This window comes from Ambystoma mexicanum, chromosome 3q, assembly GCF_040938575.1.
Source record: "Ambystoma mexicanum isolate Mex_15411 chromosome 3q, UKY_AmexF1_1, whole genome shotgun sequence".
NCBI lineage: Eukaryota > Metazoa > Chordata > Amphibia > Caudata > Ambystomatidae > Ambystoma > Ambystoma mexicanum.
In genome coordinates, this window is record NC_090926.1 from 457,045,154 (window position 1) to 457,062,700 (window position 17,547).

Sequence of the window (17,547 nt, forward strand, 5' to 3'; positions counted from 1 at the left end):
GAGGTTTCGTACTCTTAGACCTGTTGGTGGCCTTCAATAATTACATCACAACATATTCCTTGTGCGCCTTCAGAAAAATGGGATCTCATGTTTGATCATGGGCTTGCGTCAGTCATTCCTTTCTGAAAGAGCTCACTTATTCACCATTCAGCTCGCAGTCTTGTGTGGTAAAGTGCTGCGTCCCTCAGAGCACTGATATGTCTCCACCTAGTTCAATATTTACCTGCATACCTTGGTCTCTTTGATTGCACTCTTTGGCCTGGAAATGTCCACCTGCACTAACGACACACAGATTTGTGTTCACCTTGCATTTGGTGCTAAACTGACAAATCCCTCCAAGCTTTGCACACAGTATTGTGGCATTCGTTATGCTAAGGGAGGAGAAATGTGTTCAAACGTACATGCCTCTAAGAGATAGATTCTAGAGGCTGGCTCGCACACCACTATTGTTAGACGTATCTGGCCTAACCCTTGAAGGCCCTGTCCTCAGATACAGTAAACAGACTTGAGTCCCTTCAGACTCTGATCTTTTACCAACCCGCAAGGTTTTGCATGCAAATAAGAATAGGTTTTCCCCTGCATCAACTGAAAAAGTCCTTTCCCTATCTGACTTGTTAGGCATCAAGTCCGGGCAATGACTGCACTGGTGTTGTCAAGATTGGGAGACGCCAATTATATCTATCTTGACACTTCTAACAATGTTTCAGCCGTGTGTTTTCTCATCACAATATGTCTGCTTCCCAATGTCACCCCTGTTCTTAGAACAATCCACTGTTTATCAGTGGAAAATCATATACACATTTAAGTTATGTGTGTTATTCTTTAAGAAATTCATAACCGTTCACCTTTTCTCCCTAAAGTCCTTTTAGATCCAGTTCCAACAACATGTCCACTACCCCTGCATTAAGAAATATAAGATGGATGGTAGAGATGCCTTTATCTTGGCCCCTCACCCTTACGATTCTCTTGCTCAACTTTCTGGAAACGTAAAGGAATGTTTCTGCAAAGCTCTGAACAGCAGGCAGTTCAACCAGTAGCACTTGCACTGTGCCTGACCCAGCCATCAAGCGCCAGTGCCCGCAGCATGGTGTCTGACCGCTGGCTAGAGTGCCCCTCATCAAAGCCATCACATGATGTTGCATGTACAGTGCAGGAGAGCTGTATCCCACATCAAGGGCTGGCAGAACAGGGATAGCCCCTAGAACTTTACATAGGTATTGAGGCGGGAGTCGGACACCCGATGGGGCAGGGGACGCTGGGTAAGGTTTGCCACTCTGCCATTACACAGAGCTCTGGGTAATGGCAGAGTGGTGAGGATGTATCTCCACCCCATCTTATCCTAGAATATTGTGCACTGCAATTCCAGTGACGGGACAGTGCATGCATCTCCCACTAATACCAATAGTCCTCACTACTCAACACAATTCCAGCACAGTACCCAGAGGCAAAATAGGAGCACACCACCACAGCCCGATAGATGCTGCTGCCTGCAGAGCTACCGGGGCTCCACATCCACGGGTAGATGTCCCCCAGGAAAGGAGAAGAGGTGCGCGGGTTGTCTAACTGCCAATGTCTTTCACGTAGCTTCTGGGGGTGTGGTCAGAGAACGCATTGGTAAAAGGTTATATGTTTTGGCATCTCTTGTTTTAGGAGGCGTTGTTAGTAAAGGACGGGGGTAGACTGGGTTGCCTCAGTACCAAAAATGCATTGCAGTTTAAGCCTCAAAGGACATCTGGGAATATGTTTCTGCTTCACAGAACAGCTCAGGGAAGTGACTTGGTGGACAATCACCTGGACACAAAACCACTCACAATGGACCCTATGAATCGTTTGTGTTCTTTAGACTCTTATGCCACACTGCTGCGATATGAAAACATGTAAATGACTTGAAAGGCAAAAGTCCATACATACCAATGGTGAAATGGCCCAAAATGTCACCCTCACAATTGAGACGTACGAAATGCCCGACTTTTCTTTTTAAAAACCCCCTTTACACCACATATATATATATGTGGGGGGGTATGGGATATTATAGTAATATGGGGAGGTGTGGAGGGTCTCACCCCCCATATCTATGTGGTGTAAAAGTAGTTTATTATACATTTTTTTAAAATCAGCATTTTCAGCCGTCGCAATTATGTGTGGTCACAGTAATCACATAGATCCATACCAATGCCATCCAAATGATCTCTATCATATAATTCCACTACCATCGGCGTGTGCTCTTCAAATAGGAAGTTGCTGTCTTCAAATATTATTGAAATACTATGTCCTAGAAGGCAGGCCTTATCTTAAGTTAATCGTCTGCACAGAAAATCCCATTCACCACACTCAGAACACAGGCAGCTCGCTCATGAATGAATGCTTGGTTTACAGTCACACCTCTCGCACAATATACCTACCACGTAATATGTATATGCTGCCACACAATATTTGTAGACTTAAATAAGTAAAGGTTTCCTGATGCTGGTCTGAAATATTGAAGTCTAAGATCTCCCAAATGGAAGCACCTTGATGCCTTCATTGGTCTTGTTTGTGCTTTATTAAGTCTCAGTACAATACAATACAATACACAATTTAAAAAGCCAGTGATCCAGATTCAGCGGACAGGGAGAAGTTTAAAGGAGAACGATAATTAACAACAAGAACCAATATTGTGATCAAAATAACAACCTTCACGGAAGACTGAGCTGACGCAAAGGAAGTATAAGAATAACAACTCAATATCGACAGCTCTGTTCTTAAAACATATGAAACCAGAGGGTTCAGAGGTAGGAAAGCAGATAATGAGTTGGGAACCAGTCATTGCAGCTGAACGGCACATGCGCAGAACAATAGAGAAACACGACCAGCTTACCTGATCACCTATCATTAAAAGGTCATCGACGCTCTGCTGTGCCGGCGCTTCTGTGGTCAGTGTAAGCCTCTTGTTGATGCTGTCTCCTGGCTGTGGTGGGCACTGGCTGTTGAACAGTAGGATGTCCTGGCTTGCTTTGCCCAGGTAAACCTTGTAACTGTTGCTCTGAGTATAATACCAGCTCCCGCGGTTATTCTCACACAGAGCCTGGTCGCATCCAGCCGTGCTGGAACTTGCTCTATAGATTTTCAGAGCAACAAAGATGATGATTGTTACCAAAAATATAAATGAGATAAAGGCTATTGAGATCACCAAATAGAGATTCACATCGGATATAGTGACGTCGCTTTCGTGATGTTTGAAGTATTCGTTGTGTATTTCCTTGTCGTTCTCGGTGATGGTGATGCTCAGAGTGACGCTACTGGACAGCGCTGGTTCTCCGTGATCCTTCACTTGAATAAGCAGCCGATGGTGGCTTCCATCTTGGTCTCTGATAGATCGAGATGTTCTTACCTCCCCCGTGGAAAGTCCAACTTTAAAAAGCGAGTCCTTCCTGGGCTGAATAATGTCATAAGCGAGCCAGGCATTGTACCCACTGTCCGCATCAAAGGCTCTTATTTTTGACACCAGATATCCCGCTTCTGCTGACCGTGGTATGGCTTCAATGCTGGTGGAATCCGTTTGGGAGGGTAGCAGTAAAATGGCGGGTACGTTATCGTTTTGGTCTCGGATGAACAGCTGCACAGGAACACTGCTGCTGAGCGGTGGGACACCTGCATCTTTACAGTGAACTAGGAATTCCAAATGGTGTATTTCTTCGTAATCAAAAGACTTCAAGGCGTAGAGTTTACCGTTCTCTGAGTTTATAGATATAAAACCATCAAGAGTTGTGTTTGCTGAGATGGAGTAGGTCAGGTATCCGTTTTCTTTTGTATCGAGGTCCGTGGCGGATATTGTGGACACGTGTGTCCCTGGGACATTGTTCTCCGTCACATACATGGTGTAGGCTGGTTGTGTGAATTTCGGACTGTTGTCATTGATGTCCGAAACTTGCACTTTTATGGTTGTCGAGGTGGTCATTGGAGGTGATCCTCTGTCCACAGCGGTGATCGTGATGGTGTGCTCAGCAGTAGATTCACGATCCAGTGGATCTTTCAGTATCAGGGAGTAATGATTATTGTATGGGTTCTGGAGTGCAAATGGAAGAGTCGCGGGCACACTGCACACGACCCGTCCATTATCACCTGAATCCTTATCTGACACAATCATCAGCGCAATCACAGTTCCTGGTTTGGCGTCCTCCGGAACAGACCCGGATACAGAGGTCACTGTTATTTCCGGAGCGTTGTCATTCTCATCAATTATTTCCACTGAAACCTGGCACCGTCCGGCTACAGAGAATGGTACTTTATCCAAGGCTTGTACTGTGAAATCGTACACTTTGCTATCTTCAAAATCAATACTTCCTTGCACTGATATGACGCCTGTGGTCTCGTCCAGTTTGAACATGTTCTGCGTGTTCATGGAAATACCTTCATCAAAGAAATACTGCACTTCCCCATTCAGACCCTCATCCAAGTCTGTGGCACTCAGCTGTAGCACTGAGGTCCCCAATGGGACATTCTCTGTCAACTTAACACTATAGACTGCGCGATCAAACGCAGGCGCGTTATCATTTGTATCAATGACGTTAACTGTGATGTTGGTCGAGCCAGAACGCTTGGGGTTCCCGCCATCAACAGCTGTCAGCACAAGTGTGTGAACCGCCTGAACTTCTCGATCTAAAGGTTTGGTTAATGTTATCTCTATGGGTTTAATTTTGAGAGAATTCATCCCAGCTGTTAAGTTAAAGTAATCACTGGGACTCAGTTTGTAAATCTGTACGGAATTGGTGCCAATATCCAGATCAATAGCATTTACAATTGGAAATATGCTTCCCGGAACTGCGGACTCGGGAATGTTCAGAGTCACTTCATTTCCAGCAAACCGTGGCGCGTGGTCGTTGACGTCCAGCACCTCTACCTCCAGGCGGTGCATTTCCAGGGGGCTGTCAATCACTAATTCTAAGTTCAGTGTGCAGGACGGGCTCTCTGCACACAGCTCCTCCCTGTCAATCTTTTCGCTCGTCAGTAAAACGCCGCTGTTCATGTTTACCTGGAAATGCTGCCTCCGGGATCTCGACATTATCTTCAGTCCCCGGGAATTCAAGCTGATGACGTCGATGCCCAAATCCTTGGCGATATTTCCCACAAAGCTGCCGCGGTCCAGCTCCTCCAGCACCGAGTATCTGATCTGCCCCCGAGCGGCATCGAGGAAGGAGCAGCAGAGCAGGCAGAGCAGCCGCCACGCCCCCCGGCGGCTCCTGCTGGGACACGGCATGCCTTTAAATCTGGTCAGAAAGAAGCTTTTGATAAGAAACTGCTTTGCAGATAAACAGCTCCGATGCAGCGCCAGTGGACGGCTCCGGGTAGATTAAGAACGGAGATAGATTTTAATTTCCGTTGTTCATTGCGAGATTCGTGATCGTAAGGAAAGGTGGAGCCTCGAGAAAGCATCGGCAATTTAACGTCTGCATGACATCAGCGCCATCTTGCGGATAAAGAATACGTTTATGTGTTGAATTAATTCCTATCCACCTTAGTTGCTTCTCGCGCTCAATCTAATTTAGACATCGTTTGATTCCCGTGCAATGTCCGTCTTGCAAATAGGCCCAGGGATGGGCGCGAGTACGCGGGTGCTCTGGGGGGCCCGGGCACTCCCCGGGAAAGGCCAATGTCGTGAAAGAAACTCCCTATGGCTCCTTCCCCCTCATTGACACCCCGTGCCCCTCCCCCGGGAAAACCAAAAGTCTATGCCCCTGGGCCCACGTGTACAAATTGGTACAGTAAAAAAAAAAAACACAGATACCCATCAACTTACACACGTACCAATTTGTTTTCACTTGCAATATGTAAACGTGTTTTTTTTTTTAGTTGGAATTAATTCTTATATAATATTATTTCAGGTAAAGAGCAGAAATGGTATAACAATTATATATGTGTGTGTCATATGTCTGTTTTCAGTAAACTCCATCTGTAATTATCTGTTTTTTTTCACGTTCTCTTCCAAGTATGTATTGAGGAATGATTTTAGCTTCTGGCTTCTTTCGCCGTTGCTTCTTTTGTGTCCTTGGCGCACACAGGACACTCTTTGCCTTTGTGGGCAAGGCTTGGATGGATGTCCATTAGAGTACTTCTATACAGAAGGGGTTGCTTGGACAGGTAGGGCAAGGGTTCACCATGACCCGCCGCTCATTCAAGTTTGTTCCCGCTGCACTTCCAATGATCATCAGGGCAGTACTCCGCCATTCGCTGTTTAAACTTCCATCAACAACACTGCAGATGTTCTGATAAGAGCAATAAACCGCCTTTAATTGTGTAGTATTTGATGACTGTCTCGCAGCGACTTTTTTTCGGTGTCCAGTCGCCAATCTAGGAACTCAGGCCATAAAGGGGCCTCATATAGCATCTGAACTTGACGCCCTGCACAAGACCCACCATCAACCACACATTTTTGTCCACATTGTCTTTCCATAATTTGACCCTCTTGCCCTGTATGTTTGCAGTGCACCCGCCACTGATTTTGAAGTGGGTCTTGACTGCGGTAACAACGTTCTCTTTCCTTCCCCTCACTCCTCTCCTACCCTCAGCTCGCTCCACTTCTCCTCTCTATTCTTACCTCGCTCCTCCACTTTCCTCCTTGCCCCACCGGCACGTTCTCTCTTGCACCGGAACTCCTAACTCTGCCTCTTCCCCGTTGCTAGGTAACATATCACACATGTGAGGCCAACAATAAACCACACGCATATCCATTCAAAGTACACCTACCAGATATAAATTCCGTACGCCACAGTCGGGCCAAGCATATATGACTATTTCATGCAAGGATCTCACAGCGTGGGGATATAGCGAAACATGGCTGTTAAGCAGTTACTCCAGTACGTGAGGGAATTTCACAAGATGTGCATCACAACAAGTGTTCAGCATACCTTAGCATAGGAAACGAAGCAAAGGTTTCCAAGTGTGAAAGCAATTTCACCTTGGACGGGTTAGAACGCAAAACATTCTTCTGTGGTAACCTGCGGTCGCCTTGACGCGCTCCGCCCGAATCATGGGGACCGATAACCACCAGGTACTTTTGGGAGTTCAAAGAGTGTAGAAATCTCATGACGTCTTTGTGTTTACTCCTGTATTTACAAATCACCTCTTATCTAATGTACTCCCAGTCTTGTAGATTATTCGTCTTGATGGGTATTCAGCAACCCCAAACAAATGTTTTAGCCTTGTTGGGGAGATATGTTTACTGTGAGAGATGGTAGGTATATTGGATGAAATTGAGAGGTTTGAGGGGAGAACCTTGCAGGACTCACACTGGCAGGATGGTGGGAGAGGAAGAGGATCATGAGTGAGAGGAAGATTGCTTTGAGACATAGTCATCAATCCATTGAAGCGATAGGTCTTGTATGCCTATGGCACAGACAGATAAGAGGAGGGAGGAGTGGTCAACAGTATTAAATGCCACCGTCATATCAAGGAGGAAGAGAATAGTGGAGAGCCATGAATGGCAGCGAGGATGTATTAAGTAGATGCCTGCCTGTCCTGTTTCCATTGAGTGAGTGTTGCAAAATTCAGATTGTAGAGGGCAGTATACGTTATTGTTTTCTAAGTAGTTAATTAAATATTTGGTACATGTTCACGTTCCCAGATCAGGGAGTAGTGGGCTGGGGGGGCAGAGGTAGGCTGACAGTTGGTGGCGTTGTTGGGGTGAGCAAAATAGGAAGAGGGCCTCTACTTTGTGGCATTCAAGGGAAGAGCCCAACCCTAAACATATGTTGAAGAGAGGGGAGAGGTAAGAGAAGGTGTTGGTGCAAGGGTGTCACTTGTCTGCAGTGAATATTGGTAATGGGACCAAAGGAAGTGCCCTGAAGATAGATGTGAGCCAGCTCAGTAGGGGAGCAGGGGGAGAGGGACCTATAGGACAGTAGGGGTTGGAGAGAGTGAGAAAAAGAAAGCGTGAGGAGGAAGGGTTAGGAGGACAGCCAGACTATCCTTGAGGGTGAAGAATCTGTTAAAGAAGTAAGGGGCAAACTCCTTGGTGGACAGAGAGGGAGAAGATCCAAACTGGCCATGGAGGCCCAGCATGGCCTGGAGAGTAGGGCACATTTGTGTGGGGAGGTTGAAGAGTAGAGCCAATATGTTTGTGCAGTAATTTGATTGGCAGAATCAAGGTTCTCGGCCTCAACATGGTACAGAAACGGCACTAATCGATCGTAAGGCCCAAATTGATGAGCTTAGGGACAAAGGAAATTCAGCTTTGCTTCTCCTTCTCGACCTCTCAGCTGCATTTGACCTGGTGGACCACAAGGTCCTATGCAGTCACTTGGACTCAGCAGCTCATTTCTCAAAGGAGGCCATAGTCTGGATACAATCATTCCTCAGTAACAGGACTATGAGAGTCTGCTCCACATCAGCAGCTGCAGACCCCATCCCAAGGCATTACCTGCAGGGTGCCACAGGGATCATGTGTCTCACCTACTCTGTATAATATATCTACCAAGCCCCTTTTCGATGATCTGGACCATTTTGGTATCACCTACACTAACTATGCAGATGATACTCAGATTCTCCTCCCGCTTAATGGGGATTACGTTAAGGATTTGGCCTTGGTAAACAGAGTTTACATCATCATTCAGGCATGGATGGCTACGCACGGTCTCTGCCTGAATGATGACTAAACTGAGCACATTAACCTGGGAACCACACCTAACCTCACAAAACTTGGTACTGAAAACACCTCCTTCATCATTGATGGTAACCTCATCAAAGTTGCAAATTACCTCTATTCCACCCTCACATTTACCAAACAAGTACACACCTTAGCATTCTCCACTGCATATACATGCAAATTAATCAGAGCTGGTAAATTGTTCCTCTCCACGAACAGCCGCATCATCCTGGCCTGAGCTCTCATCCTGTCCAAATTAGACTACTGTAATGCCCTATACATTGGTGCCAATAAACACTTTGTCAAGCGAATACAAACACTCCAGAACAATGCTCTTAGAGCTGGTCTTAGTATAACAAGGAAAGAGCACATCTCTGAGATCAGGAGACAACACAATTGGTTATCCACCAGTGAGAAAATCCAACTGAAAGCAGCTTCACTTACCTACAAATGCCTAAACAATGAGGCGCCATGCTACCTCACCAAGAGAATTAATAGAAAATCTTCAAGTAGGCCCACGAGAACAGCTAACGCAAACTGCCTATCTGTGCCTAGAGTCAAACTATCCAAAGTCGGGGGCAGTAGCTTCTCAGTGAAGGCAGCACAGCTTTGGAACTCCTTGCCACCCCCTATGCGAGCCGACCAACATTCATTACATTTAGACAGAATCTCATCATCTGGCTTAAAGATAAGGATCAGTAAGACAGCTGCCTTTTACCCTCCTGCCTGTAAATAGATCTTGACCGCCTTTAATCTATGCTCCCGCATAGAGCTCTCCTGTATTACATGTATCTATATACTCGCTAAGCACCTATTATCTTGTATATTTCATGACTTGTATGCTTATGTGTAATTATGTTCCTGCTTGTATAATGTCTGCTTGCAGTAGATGCATCTATGTACCCACCTTGCATCCACTATATTATGTATTCTCATATGTACCCACCTTGCATCCACTATATTATGTATTCTCATATGTACACACCTTGCATCCACTATATTATGTATTCTCATATGTACACACCTTGCATCCAATATATTATGTATTCTCGTAACCTGTATATTTTTGCCATCTGTAACCCAAGCTGAAAGACTTCTTGTACCTTCTGCACCCTGATACCCTCGGGTCTGCTGCACATTATAAATAAACACACAAACAAACAAGGGCTATGTTGGGGGCAGATAGGGACCCCTTTTATGAGATAAAGAGATTGGGAGAGTTGGACCGACACCAGCAGCAGAATGCAGCTACAGCATTATTGTAAGGTGGTGGATGAGGAGTTGCTATAATGCTGAGATTGTAAGAAAGGAGAGAAAACACAAGCGGGAGAGTGATGGTCAAAGGGCGGGGTTAGAGTCAGATTGAAGTCTCTGAAGGCCTAGTCAGTTGCAGGAGTTGGGGGTGGTGAGAGGGCAAGGAGAGGGGACCTGAATTCGTCTAGCTGGGGTGCAAGCAAGTGAGGTTTAAAATTTCATTTTACTGACTGGGCAGTGCAGTGGGAAGCGTGCCAGGACAACAATGGTGAACTTGTGGAAGGAGTGATCACGGTGAAAGGAGTCATGGGGAGGTCTGTGAATGTGCAGGTTGGTGAGAGGAAGGTGAGGGCAAGTGCGTTGCTTCTGTCCTGTTTGGGAATGTTGATAAGGGCAACCGGCCGGATATTTTGAAGGAAGCTCCCAACTTGCATAATAAGGGCTTTCGTGGGGAAGAAGTCAAGGGGAACAACAAGATCATGGATGCTGGGTAGAAAAGGAGAGCGGGGATGTGCGAGCAGGGTCCAGAATTTGGACAGCTTTGTGCCTTAAGAATGGGGGGGGATAACCAGGCACTTTCTACAATTCAATTAATTCTAGACCGGGTATCGGTTCTTTGCCAGATTAAGACAATACCGTTGCCCCCGGTATGGAGGCATCAATTGGCAATAACAGCAAATATGCTCACCTTGCTCCCCATGAGCAAATATTTGGGATTTCACCTGGACTGTTGCATATCTAAGAAACTGCATGCCCTGCATATTTTAATTCTGGCAAATGTTGTATGTCTTCAATTTGTGCCATCAAATCCACATTAAAACATTTGATCTATATACACTGGTCCAGGCACTTGTGGTTTCCTGCACTGACTCAGGCAACTCGGCCCTGGCTGGTCTGTCTGCATCCACAGATGTTGCCTCAAAGATATGCTGCATGCATCGGCCAGGCTGCCTGCAGAAGCCAGGAGGTTTTCAGGACTGTTGCAACAATCTCATTGGCTTCCCATGGACATTATTTCAAAAGCTGCATGTTTGCATGGGAAGTAGTGCATGAGTAGCAGCATCGACTACTTTTAGCAGTGCCTACATTTAGAAAATCTTCTACTCCAAAAAAGGATATTCTGATCATTTACTACGTGCTTATGTAATAGCCTTCTATCTGTATATCCAATGTACCGAATAAGGCTTTGCCTTACAGGAGACACTCAAAAAGTAAGGGGAGGTCCACTTGGGTCACAGAGTGCGATATACAGCTTCAACTTCACGAGAACTGCAGACAGCTGTGCAGTATTAGACTCACCTTTGATCACACACTTGTAAAGACGCACAGAACGATGCATGCTTGGAATAAAGCTCACACAACCTTTTACTGTCCATACACATTTGGGTTTATAGTGATTCATTCGAATCACAAAACCCTCGAAAACAAAGTTTAGAAAAAAAAAGCTTTGACAAGCTATATTTAACATGCAAAAATGCATTTCTTTCTAAACAAATCCATCGACAATAGACATGGACTGGTTTCAATTCAAATGCAATTTCACATGTGAAAAGTAGCATTTCAATGCTTTTTTTGTAACTTTAAAACGTCACATGGAGCTGTCCAGTGCTGAAATTTCAGCACTGGCCAGCCCCTTATAACGTTTTCAAGTTTTTGTGTATATTGGCGCCGCCCCACCCCCAACCCTAACCCAAGCCCCAACCCTAACCCTAGCCATGGCCCCAACCCTAAACCAACCCTTAAACTAACCCAAACCCCAACCATGACCCTATTTTAACACTTAAACTAACCATAGCCCTAAACCCCAACCCTAGCCCCAACCCTAACCCTAATTTAACCCCTAAACTAACCCAAGCCCCAACTACAACCCTATTTTAACACTTAAACTAACCCTAGCCCCAACCCTAACCCCAATCCTAAACCCTAGCTCCAACCCTAACCCCAATCCTAAACCCTAACCCCAACACTAACCCTAATTTAACCCCTAAACGAACCCAAGCCCCAACCCAAACCCTAACCCTGGCCTCAGCCCTGCACTAATACTTACCATTACATGTCGAATGCACCATCAATTTTTTTTCAACAAAATGGTCATTCAATGGACATTAGATGGTTTGCCATTTGAAACTTTTACATTTGTTGGAATGACCAGATACCACATATTTGCTGGTTCTGCACTCTTCTTTGTCATCGTCGGTAAAACGAGGCCTGCAATTGTGCCTCAGTCTCACGTGTGTCTGTTTGTATTGACCAGACCTATCACCCCCTGTGCAGCTACATATGGTGATAGTCAATAGAGTTGCGCTGGGGAAATAGCTTTACAGGTATGTGGGCTAAACCTCTGCATGGGCGTCTTTTTCCTTTCAAGGCACATGGTAGTGCAGTCAGTTTCCTCTTCCAGCTGCCTTCTACCTGTTGTGCTCACAGACCTTACATCCTAGTGTGCAAACCTTTAGCAAGGCAAGCAATCTACATGCTTGTAGGGTGCTTTCTTTAGGGAGAAGCTGGGCCAACTAGATTAGGGACAGGCTACAGCTCTCTGGGGCAGTGTGAGCATGTTAAACCCATTTTCTTATGTCAAGCACTCATGTTCTTTCTTTTGTCAACACCTTCGGAGTGGAAATAGAAAAAAATGCTGTGGGTACTGGGGGGAGAGCACGAAGAACAGCGGGGAAAGGGAGAGGGGCTTATGGGATATTTTAGGTTTCGGACTTTTGGATCAGTGGCTCGGGAATGGTTACAGACCACTCTTTGGGAACTTGGCCCGGCCTTACTCACTTATTTTATGTCACGCAGACAGAAGACAGAATATATGCGCAGAGAATTCTTTAGCTAATGCACTAGGGGGGCGGGGGCGCACACCATCCTAACACATGTAGAAAATAGTCGTTACAGCCCCTTTTCTAAGCAGCACTTCCTGTCCATCTGGAAAAGTTCAAAGGTCAACTACCTTTCCAAGAGGTTTACCACGTTTTTCTGGAGTCATGATCAATTACATCTGCTGCCTTCAGCACATTTCATCCATCGCTGACATTGTTAAACAATTCTCTGGTGAAAGGTATGATGTGGGTCATTATTCAGAATAGTTGCTCTGAACATTTAAGCACCTGCCACAGGCGCTTTTTGAAAGCATGTTTTGCCTCCTCCAGGTACTGAAATCTAGATGTAACAATCTTGGACAACCATGTCTGCTCTTCAAAAAACAGGCGCTGTGCGTAGAATGTCCCAATCACTAATCACCTGTTACCATTCACTTTTCTTTTTCTGAGTGAGTGGGTTGTGGAATGGTTTGCGGAGTGAGTAGGTGAGTCAGTGAGGGATCAAGTGAGGCAGAGATGAATTCAGTAAATGGTCAAGTGAGTGAGTGTATGAGAGCGGGTGAAGGCATTGGGTGGAAGGGGAGTGAGTGAAAGTGAGCACATGACTCAGTTATTCCAAGAGTGAGTGAATAAGCATCGCGCTATTAATGAAACAGCATCCATCCGCTGACTCTAGAAAGGAATTGATTGGCATCAGGGTGTGTTAACTTGAGCAAGCAGTCTGCGTGCAGATATTTAGGGTTTTCACTGCAACATCCTCCAATCTGAAACATGTTTGCTGCCAATATAACAACTATGACAATACGTTGTTGTTTAACACGCTGACCTGATAAACCTGAAAGATATATTTAACTGACCAATAACAACGCAGGTTGCGTTCTAAAACGAATGGCATTTTCCTTCAACTGGCCTTTATCCATGTTGCTCATAACATAAACAGTATCTGCAAGTACAGCACACATGATTGGCCTGTTGACTTACTGGCTGGATGCGCACCATCGCGGTTAGCTTTCACGCCCCAGCCCATGGAACGATCATAAAATGTCCAGCTAGATCAGTCGGCCTGGTGAACTCTGCCAACACTGTAGTTTATTGAAATCTAGGCCACAAATGCGGCACTGGACCAACCAGCACTCTGTCTGTGGGACAACTGCCACCAGTGGCAGGCTCTAAATGATCCTGGGAGGGCAACACAGACGATTGATGAATCCAATGCAGAGATCTATGTGTAATCCGCAATACACAGGTTTGAATACCTGTGGAGTCGACTCCCCCACCCCGATTCATCTGTTGACGATACTCATGATATTAATAGTAATGATATGCTGCCATGGGGAAGGACCAATTCAGACTCCCTAATAGAGTAGTTCTAACTTCTGCCAGACACCTCAACTAATCTGCAGAAATGAATGTCAACATTGCACGGTCTCGAATCACGAAAATCACATGAAGCCAAGCTACAGATCTAACACGACCTTACCTTATTATCGCCTATCATTAAAAGGTCATCGACGCTCTGCTGTGCCGGCGCTTCTGTGGTCAGTGTAAGCCTCTTGTTGATGCTGTCTCCTGGCTGTGGTGGGCACTGGCTGTTGAACAGTAGGATGTCCTGGCTTGCTTTGCCCAGGTAAACCTTGTAACTGTTGCTCTGAGTATAATACCAGCTCCCGCGGTTATTCTCACACAGAGCCTGGTCGCATCCGGCCATGCTGGAACTTGCTCTGTAGATTTTCAGAGCAACAAAGATGATGATTGTTACCAAAAATATAAATGAGATAAATGCTATTGAGATCACCAAATAGAGATTCACATTGGAAATTGTGATGTCGCTTTTGGGATGTTTGAAGTATTCATTGTGTATTTCCTTGTCGTTCTCGGTGATGGCAATGCTCAGAGTGACGGTACTGGACAGCGCTGGTTCTCCGTGATCCTTCACACGAACAACCAGCCGATGGTGGCTTCCATCTTGGTCTCTGATAGATCGAGATGTTCTTACCTCCCCCGTGGAAAGTCCAACTTTAAAAAGCGAATCCTTCCTGGACTGAATAATGTCATAAGCGAGCCAGGCATTGTACCCACTGTCCGCATCAAAGGCTCTTATTTTTGACACCAGATATCCCGCTTCTGCCGACCGTGGGATGGCTTCAATGCTGGTAGAACCCGTTTGGGAGGGTGGAAGTAAAATGGCGGGTGCGTTATCGTTTTGGTCGTGGATGAACAGCTGCACAGGAACACTGCTGCTGAGCGGTGGGACGCCTGCATCTTTACAGTGAACTAGGAATTCCAAATGTTGTATTTCTTCGTAATCAAAAGACTTCAAGGCAAAGAGTTTACCGTTCTCTGAGTTTATAGATATAAAACTATCAAGAGTTGTATTCGCTGAGATGGAGTAGGTCAGGTATCCATTTTCTTTTGTATCAAGGTCCGTGGCGGATATTGTGGACATGTGTGTCCCTGGGACATTGTTCTCCATCACATGCATGGTGTAGGCTGGTTGGGTGAATTTTGGACTGTTGTCATTGACGTCTGAAACTTGCACTTTTATAGTTGTGGAGGTGGTGAGAGGAGGAGAGCCTTTGTCCATGGCAGTGATTATGATGGTGTGCTCGGCAGTAGTTTCACGATCCAGTGGATCTTTCAGTATCAGGGAGTAATGGTTATTGTATGGGTTCTGGAGCGCAAATGGAAGAGCCGCGGGCACACTGCACACGACCTGTCCATTATCACCTGAATCTTTATCTGACACAATCATCAGCGCAATCACAGTTCCGGGTTTGGCGTCCTCCGGGACAGACTCGGATACGGAGGTCACTGTTATTTCTGGAGCGTTGTCATTCTCATCAATTATTTCTACGAAAACCTGGCACCGGCCAGCCACGGAGTAAGGTCCTTTGTCCAAGGCTTCCACTGAAAACTCATAAAATTTGATATCTTCAAAATCGATTCTGCCCTGCACAGAAATGACACCGGTGGTCTCTTCGAGCTTGAATGAGTTCTGTGTGCTCATAGGAACCAGTTTTTCAAAGAAATAGTGCACTTCTCCACTTGGTCCCTCGTCTAAATCTGTAGCATTCAGCTGTATCACTGTTGTCCCCAATGGGACATTCTCTGGCAACTTAACACTATAGACTGTGTGGTCAAACACAGGTGCGTTATCGTTAGTATCAATGACATTAATTGTGATATTGGTCGAGCCTGATCGCTTGGGGTTCCCGCCATCAATAGCGGTCAGCACAAGTGTGTGAACCGCCTGAACTTCTCGGTCTAAGGGTTTTGTTAACGTCAATTCTATAGATTTTTTTCTTTTAGAATTGATCCCAGTTGTAAGGTTAAAATGTTCACTGGGACTCAGTTTGTAAACCTGTACGGCATTGGTGCCAATATCCGGATCAATAGCCTTTCCAATTGGCAGCTTGCTTCCGGGGATTGCTGATTCCAATATGCTAATAGTTACTTCATTTCCAGCAAACCGTGGCGCGTGGTCGTTGACGTCCAGCACCTCTACCTCCAGGCGGTACATTTCCAGGGGGCTGTCAATCACTAATTCTAAGTTCAGTGTGCAGGACGGGCTCTCTGCACACAGCTCCTCCCTGTCAATCTTTTCGCTCGTCAGTAAAACGCCGCTGTTCATGTTTACCTGGAAATGCTGCCTCCGGGATCTCGACATTATCTTCAGTCCCCGGTAATTCAAGCTGATGACGTCGATGCCCAAATCCTTGGCGAGATTTCCCACAAAGCTGCCGCGGTCCAGCTCCTCCAGCACCGAGTATCTGATCTGCCCCCGAGCGGCATCGAAGAAGGAGCAGCAGAGCAGGCAGAGCAGCCGCCACGCCCCCCGGCGGCTCCTGCTGGGACACGGCATGAGTTTGCAGGATCTAAAGCCGCCGTTACTCGGAATGAAGACGCGTCTACACAGCTCCTGGGGGCCGGGGAGGATCAGCTGCGCTGCACCTCCAGCGGAAGCCCCGCAACCAAGCTCGCAAATGCCTTTCACTCCCGCTGTTCCCTGGGAGACGCTCGCTCTGCAGCTGGGCGAGGCGTCTGAAAGATGCAGCATATTACGCATTTGCAGCACAGCAGCGCCACCATGTGTCAAAAGAATACTACGATTTGTTTCAATCATTATTTGCAACCGTCGATGTTAACTGCCACACATCGACTTACGTGCTTAACATTTGTTTACACACACAATTATCGCATTGTTGTTGAAATGTGCTGCTGAGGTGCAGGGCGGGCACTGAGGACAATGCACTCGGGGAACCCACCATCGGCTTGTGGTGAGAGATAGGAACGGGGTCAGTTCTAGGGGTGGCGCCGTGATAGGCCAGGAATGGGGCTAACCCCAACCCAGGCGATGGTTATACAAAGAAAAATATATTGTATAGACCCATGTGAAAAAAAGAGTATGATCGTAGCTTTGCAAATTGAATCATAAGCAGAAGTTTCTATGCACTGGAGTACTGGAATGCAGTTTGTTGTGTGCCCAAATACACGTGCTCTCTGTTGTACTATTGTCTATAAAATACCATAGACACACTACAATATAAACAGTGTTGCAAGGTCGCTTGCTGCTTATGGTAAAACATTCAGAGCCCGATTCACAAATCGTTTTTCAATTGGGGCATTTGTGAGTCAGGTCCTTGGAGTTCTGTAAATACAAGAAATACATTTAAAAAAACCTGTTTTGTGTCAAACAAACCAAATCATGCAAAACGTGGTCAGTGAAAAATATGAGCTTTGCGCTGTACTGGTCCTGCGCTGTATTGTTGTCCTGGAATAGTTCACAGGATCTGCACCGTGTGTTGCGTTTTAGTGACTCGTGCTGACTTGTCTGGGACAATGGAACGTTCCATC

At 46.0% G+C, this 17,547-nt stretch overlaps 3 protein-coding genes across 4 annotated transcripts in view; all 3 read right to left on the reverse strand.

Annotated features, from left to right (window-relative positions):
- The window catches only part of LOC138582670 (protocadherin alpha-C2-like), a 935,357-nt gene that overhangs the window by 691,835 nt on the left and 225,975 nt on the right, over positions 1 to 17,547 (reverse strand). The window contains exon 1 of one of the 2 annotated variants that reach the window (XM_069654203.1): positions 2,858 to 5,333. The exons of the other annotated variant lie outside the window; for it this stretch is intronic. Within the exon in view, the coding sequence (XP_069510304.1) occupies positions 2,858 to 5,236 (2,379 nt within the window). The 5' untranslated portion in view covers positions 5,237 to 5,333. Of the gene's footprint in view, positions 1 to 2,857; positions 5,334 to 17,547 lie in introns of those variants that run through there. 2 annotated transcript variants of the gene reach the window in all.
- Positions 14,159 to 16,698, reverse strand: LOC138582526 (protocadherin gamma-A8-like). The gene has a single exon (XM_069653894.1). It carries the CDS (start codon positions 16,553 to 16,555, stop codon positions 14,159 to 14,161), a length of 2,397 nt encoding a protein of 798 aa, XP_069509995.1. The 5' UTR covers positions 16,556 to 16,698.
- LOC138582541 (protocadherin gamma-A4-like) overlaps positions 17,306 to 17,547 on the reverse strand; it is a 30,589-nt gene continuing 30,347 nt past the window's right edge. The window contains exon 3 of the mRNA XM_069653912.1: positions 17,306 to 17,341. Coding sequence (XP_069510013.1) covers positions 17,306 to 17,341 — 36 coding nt within the window. The remainder of the gene's footprint in view (positions 17,342 to 17,547) is intronic.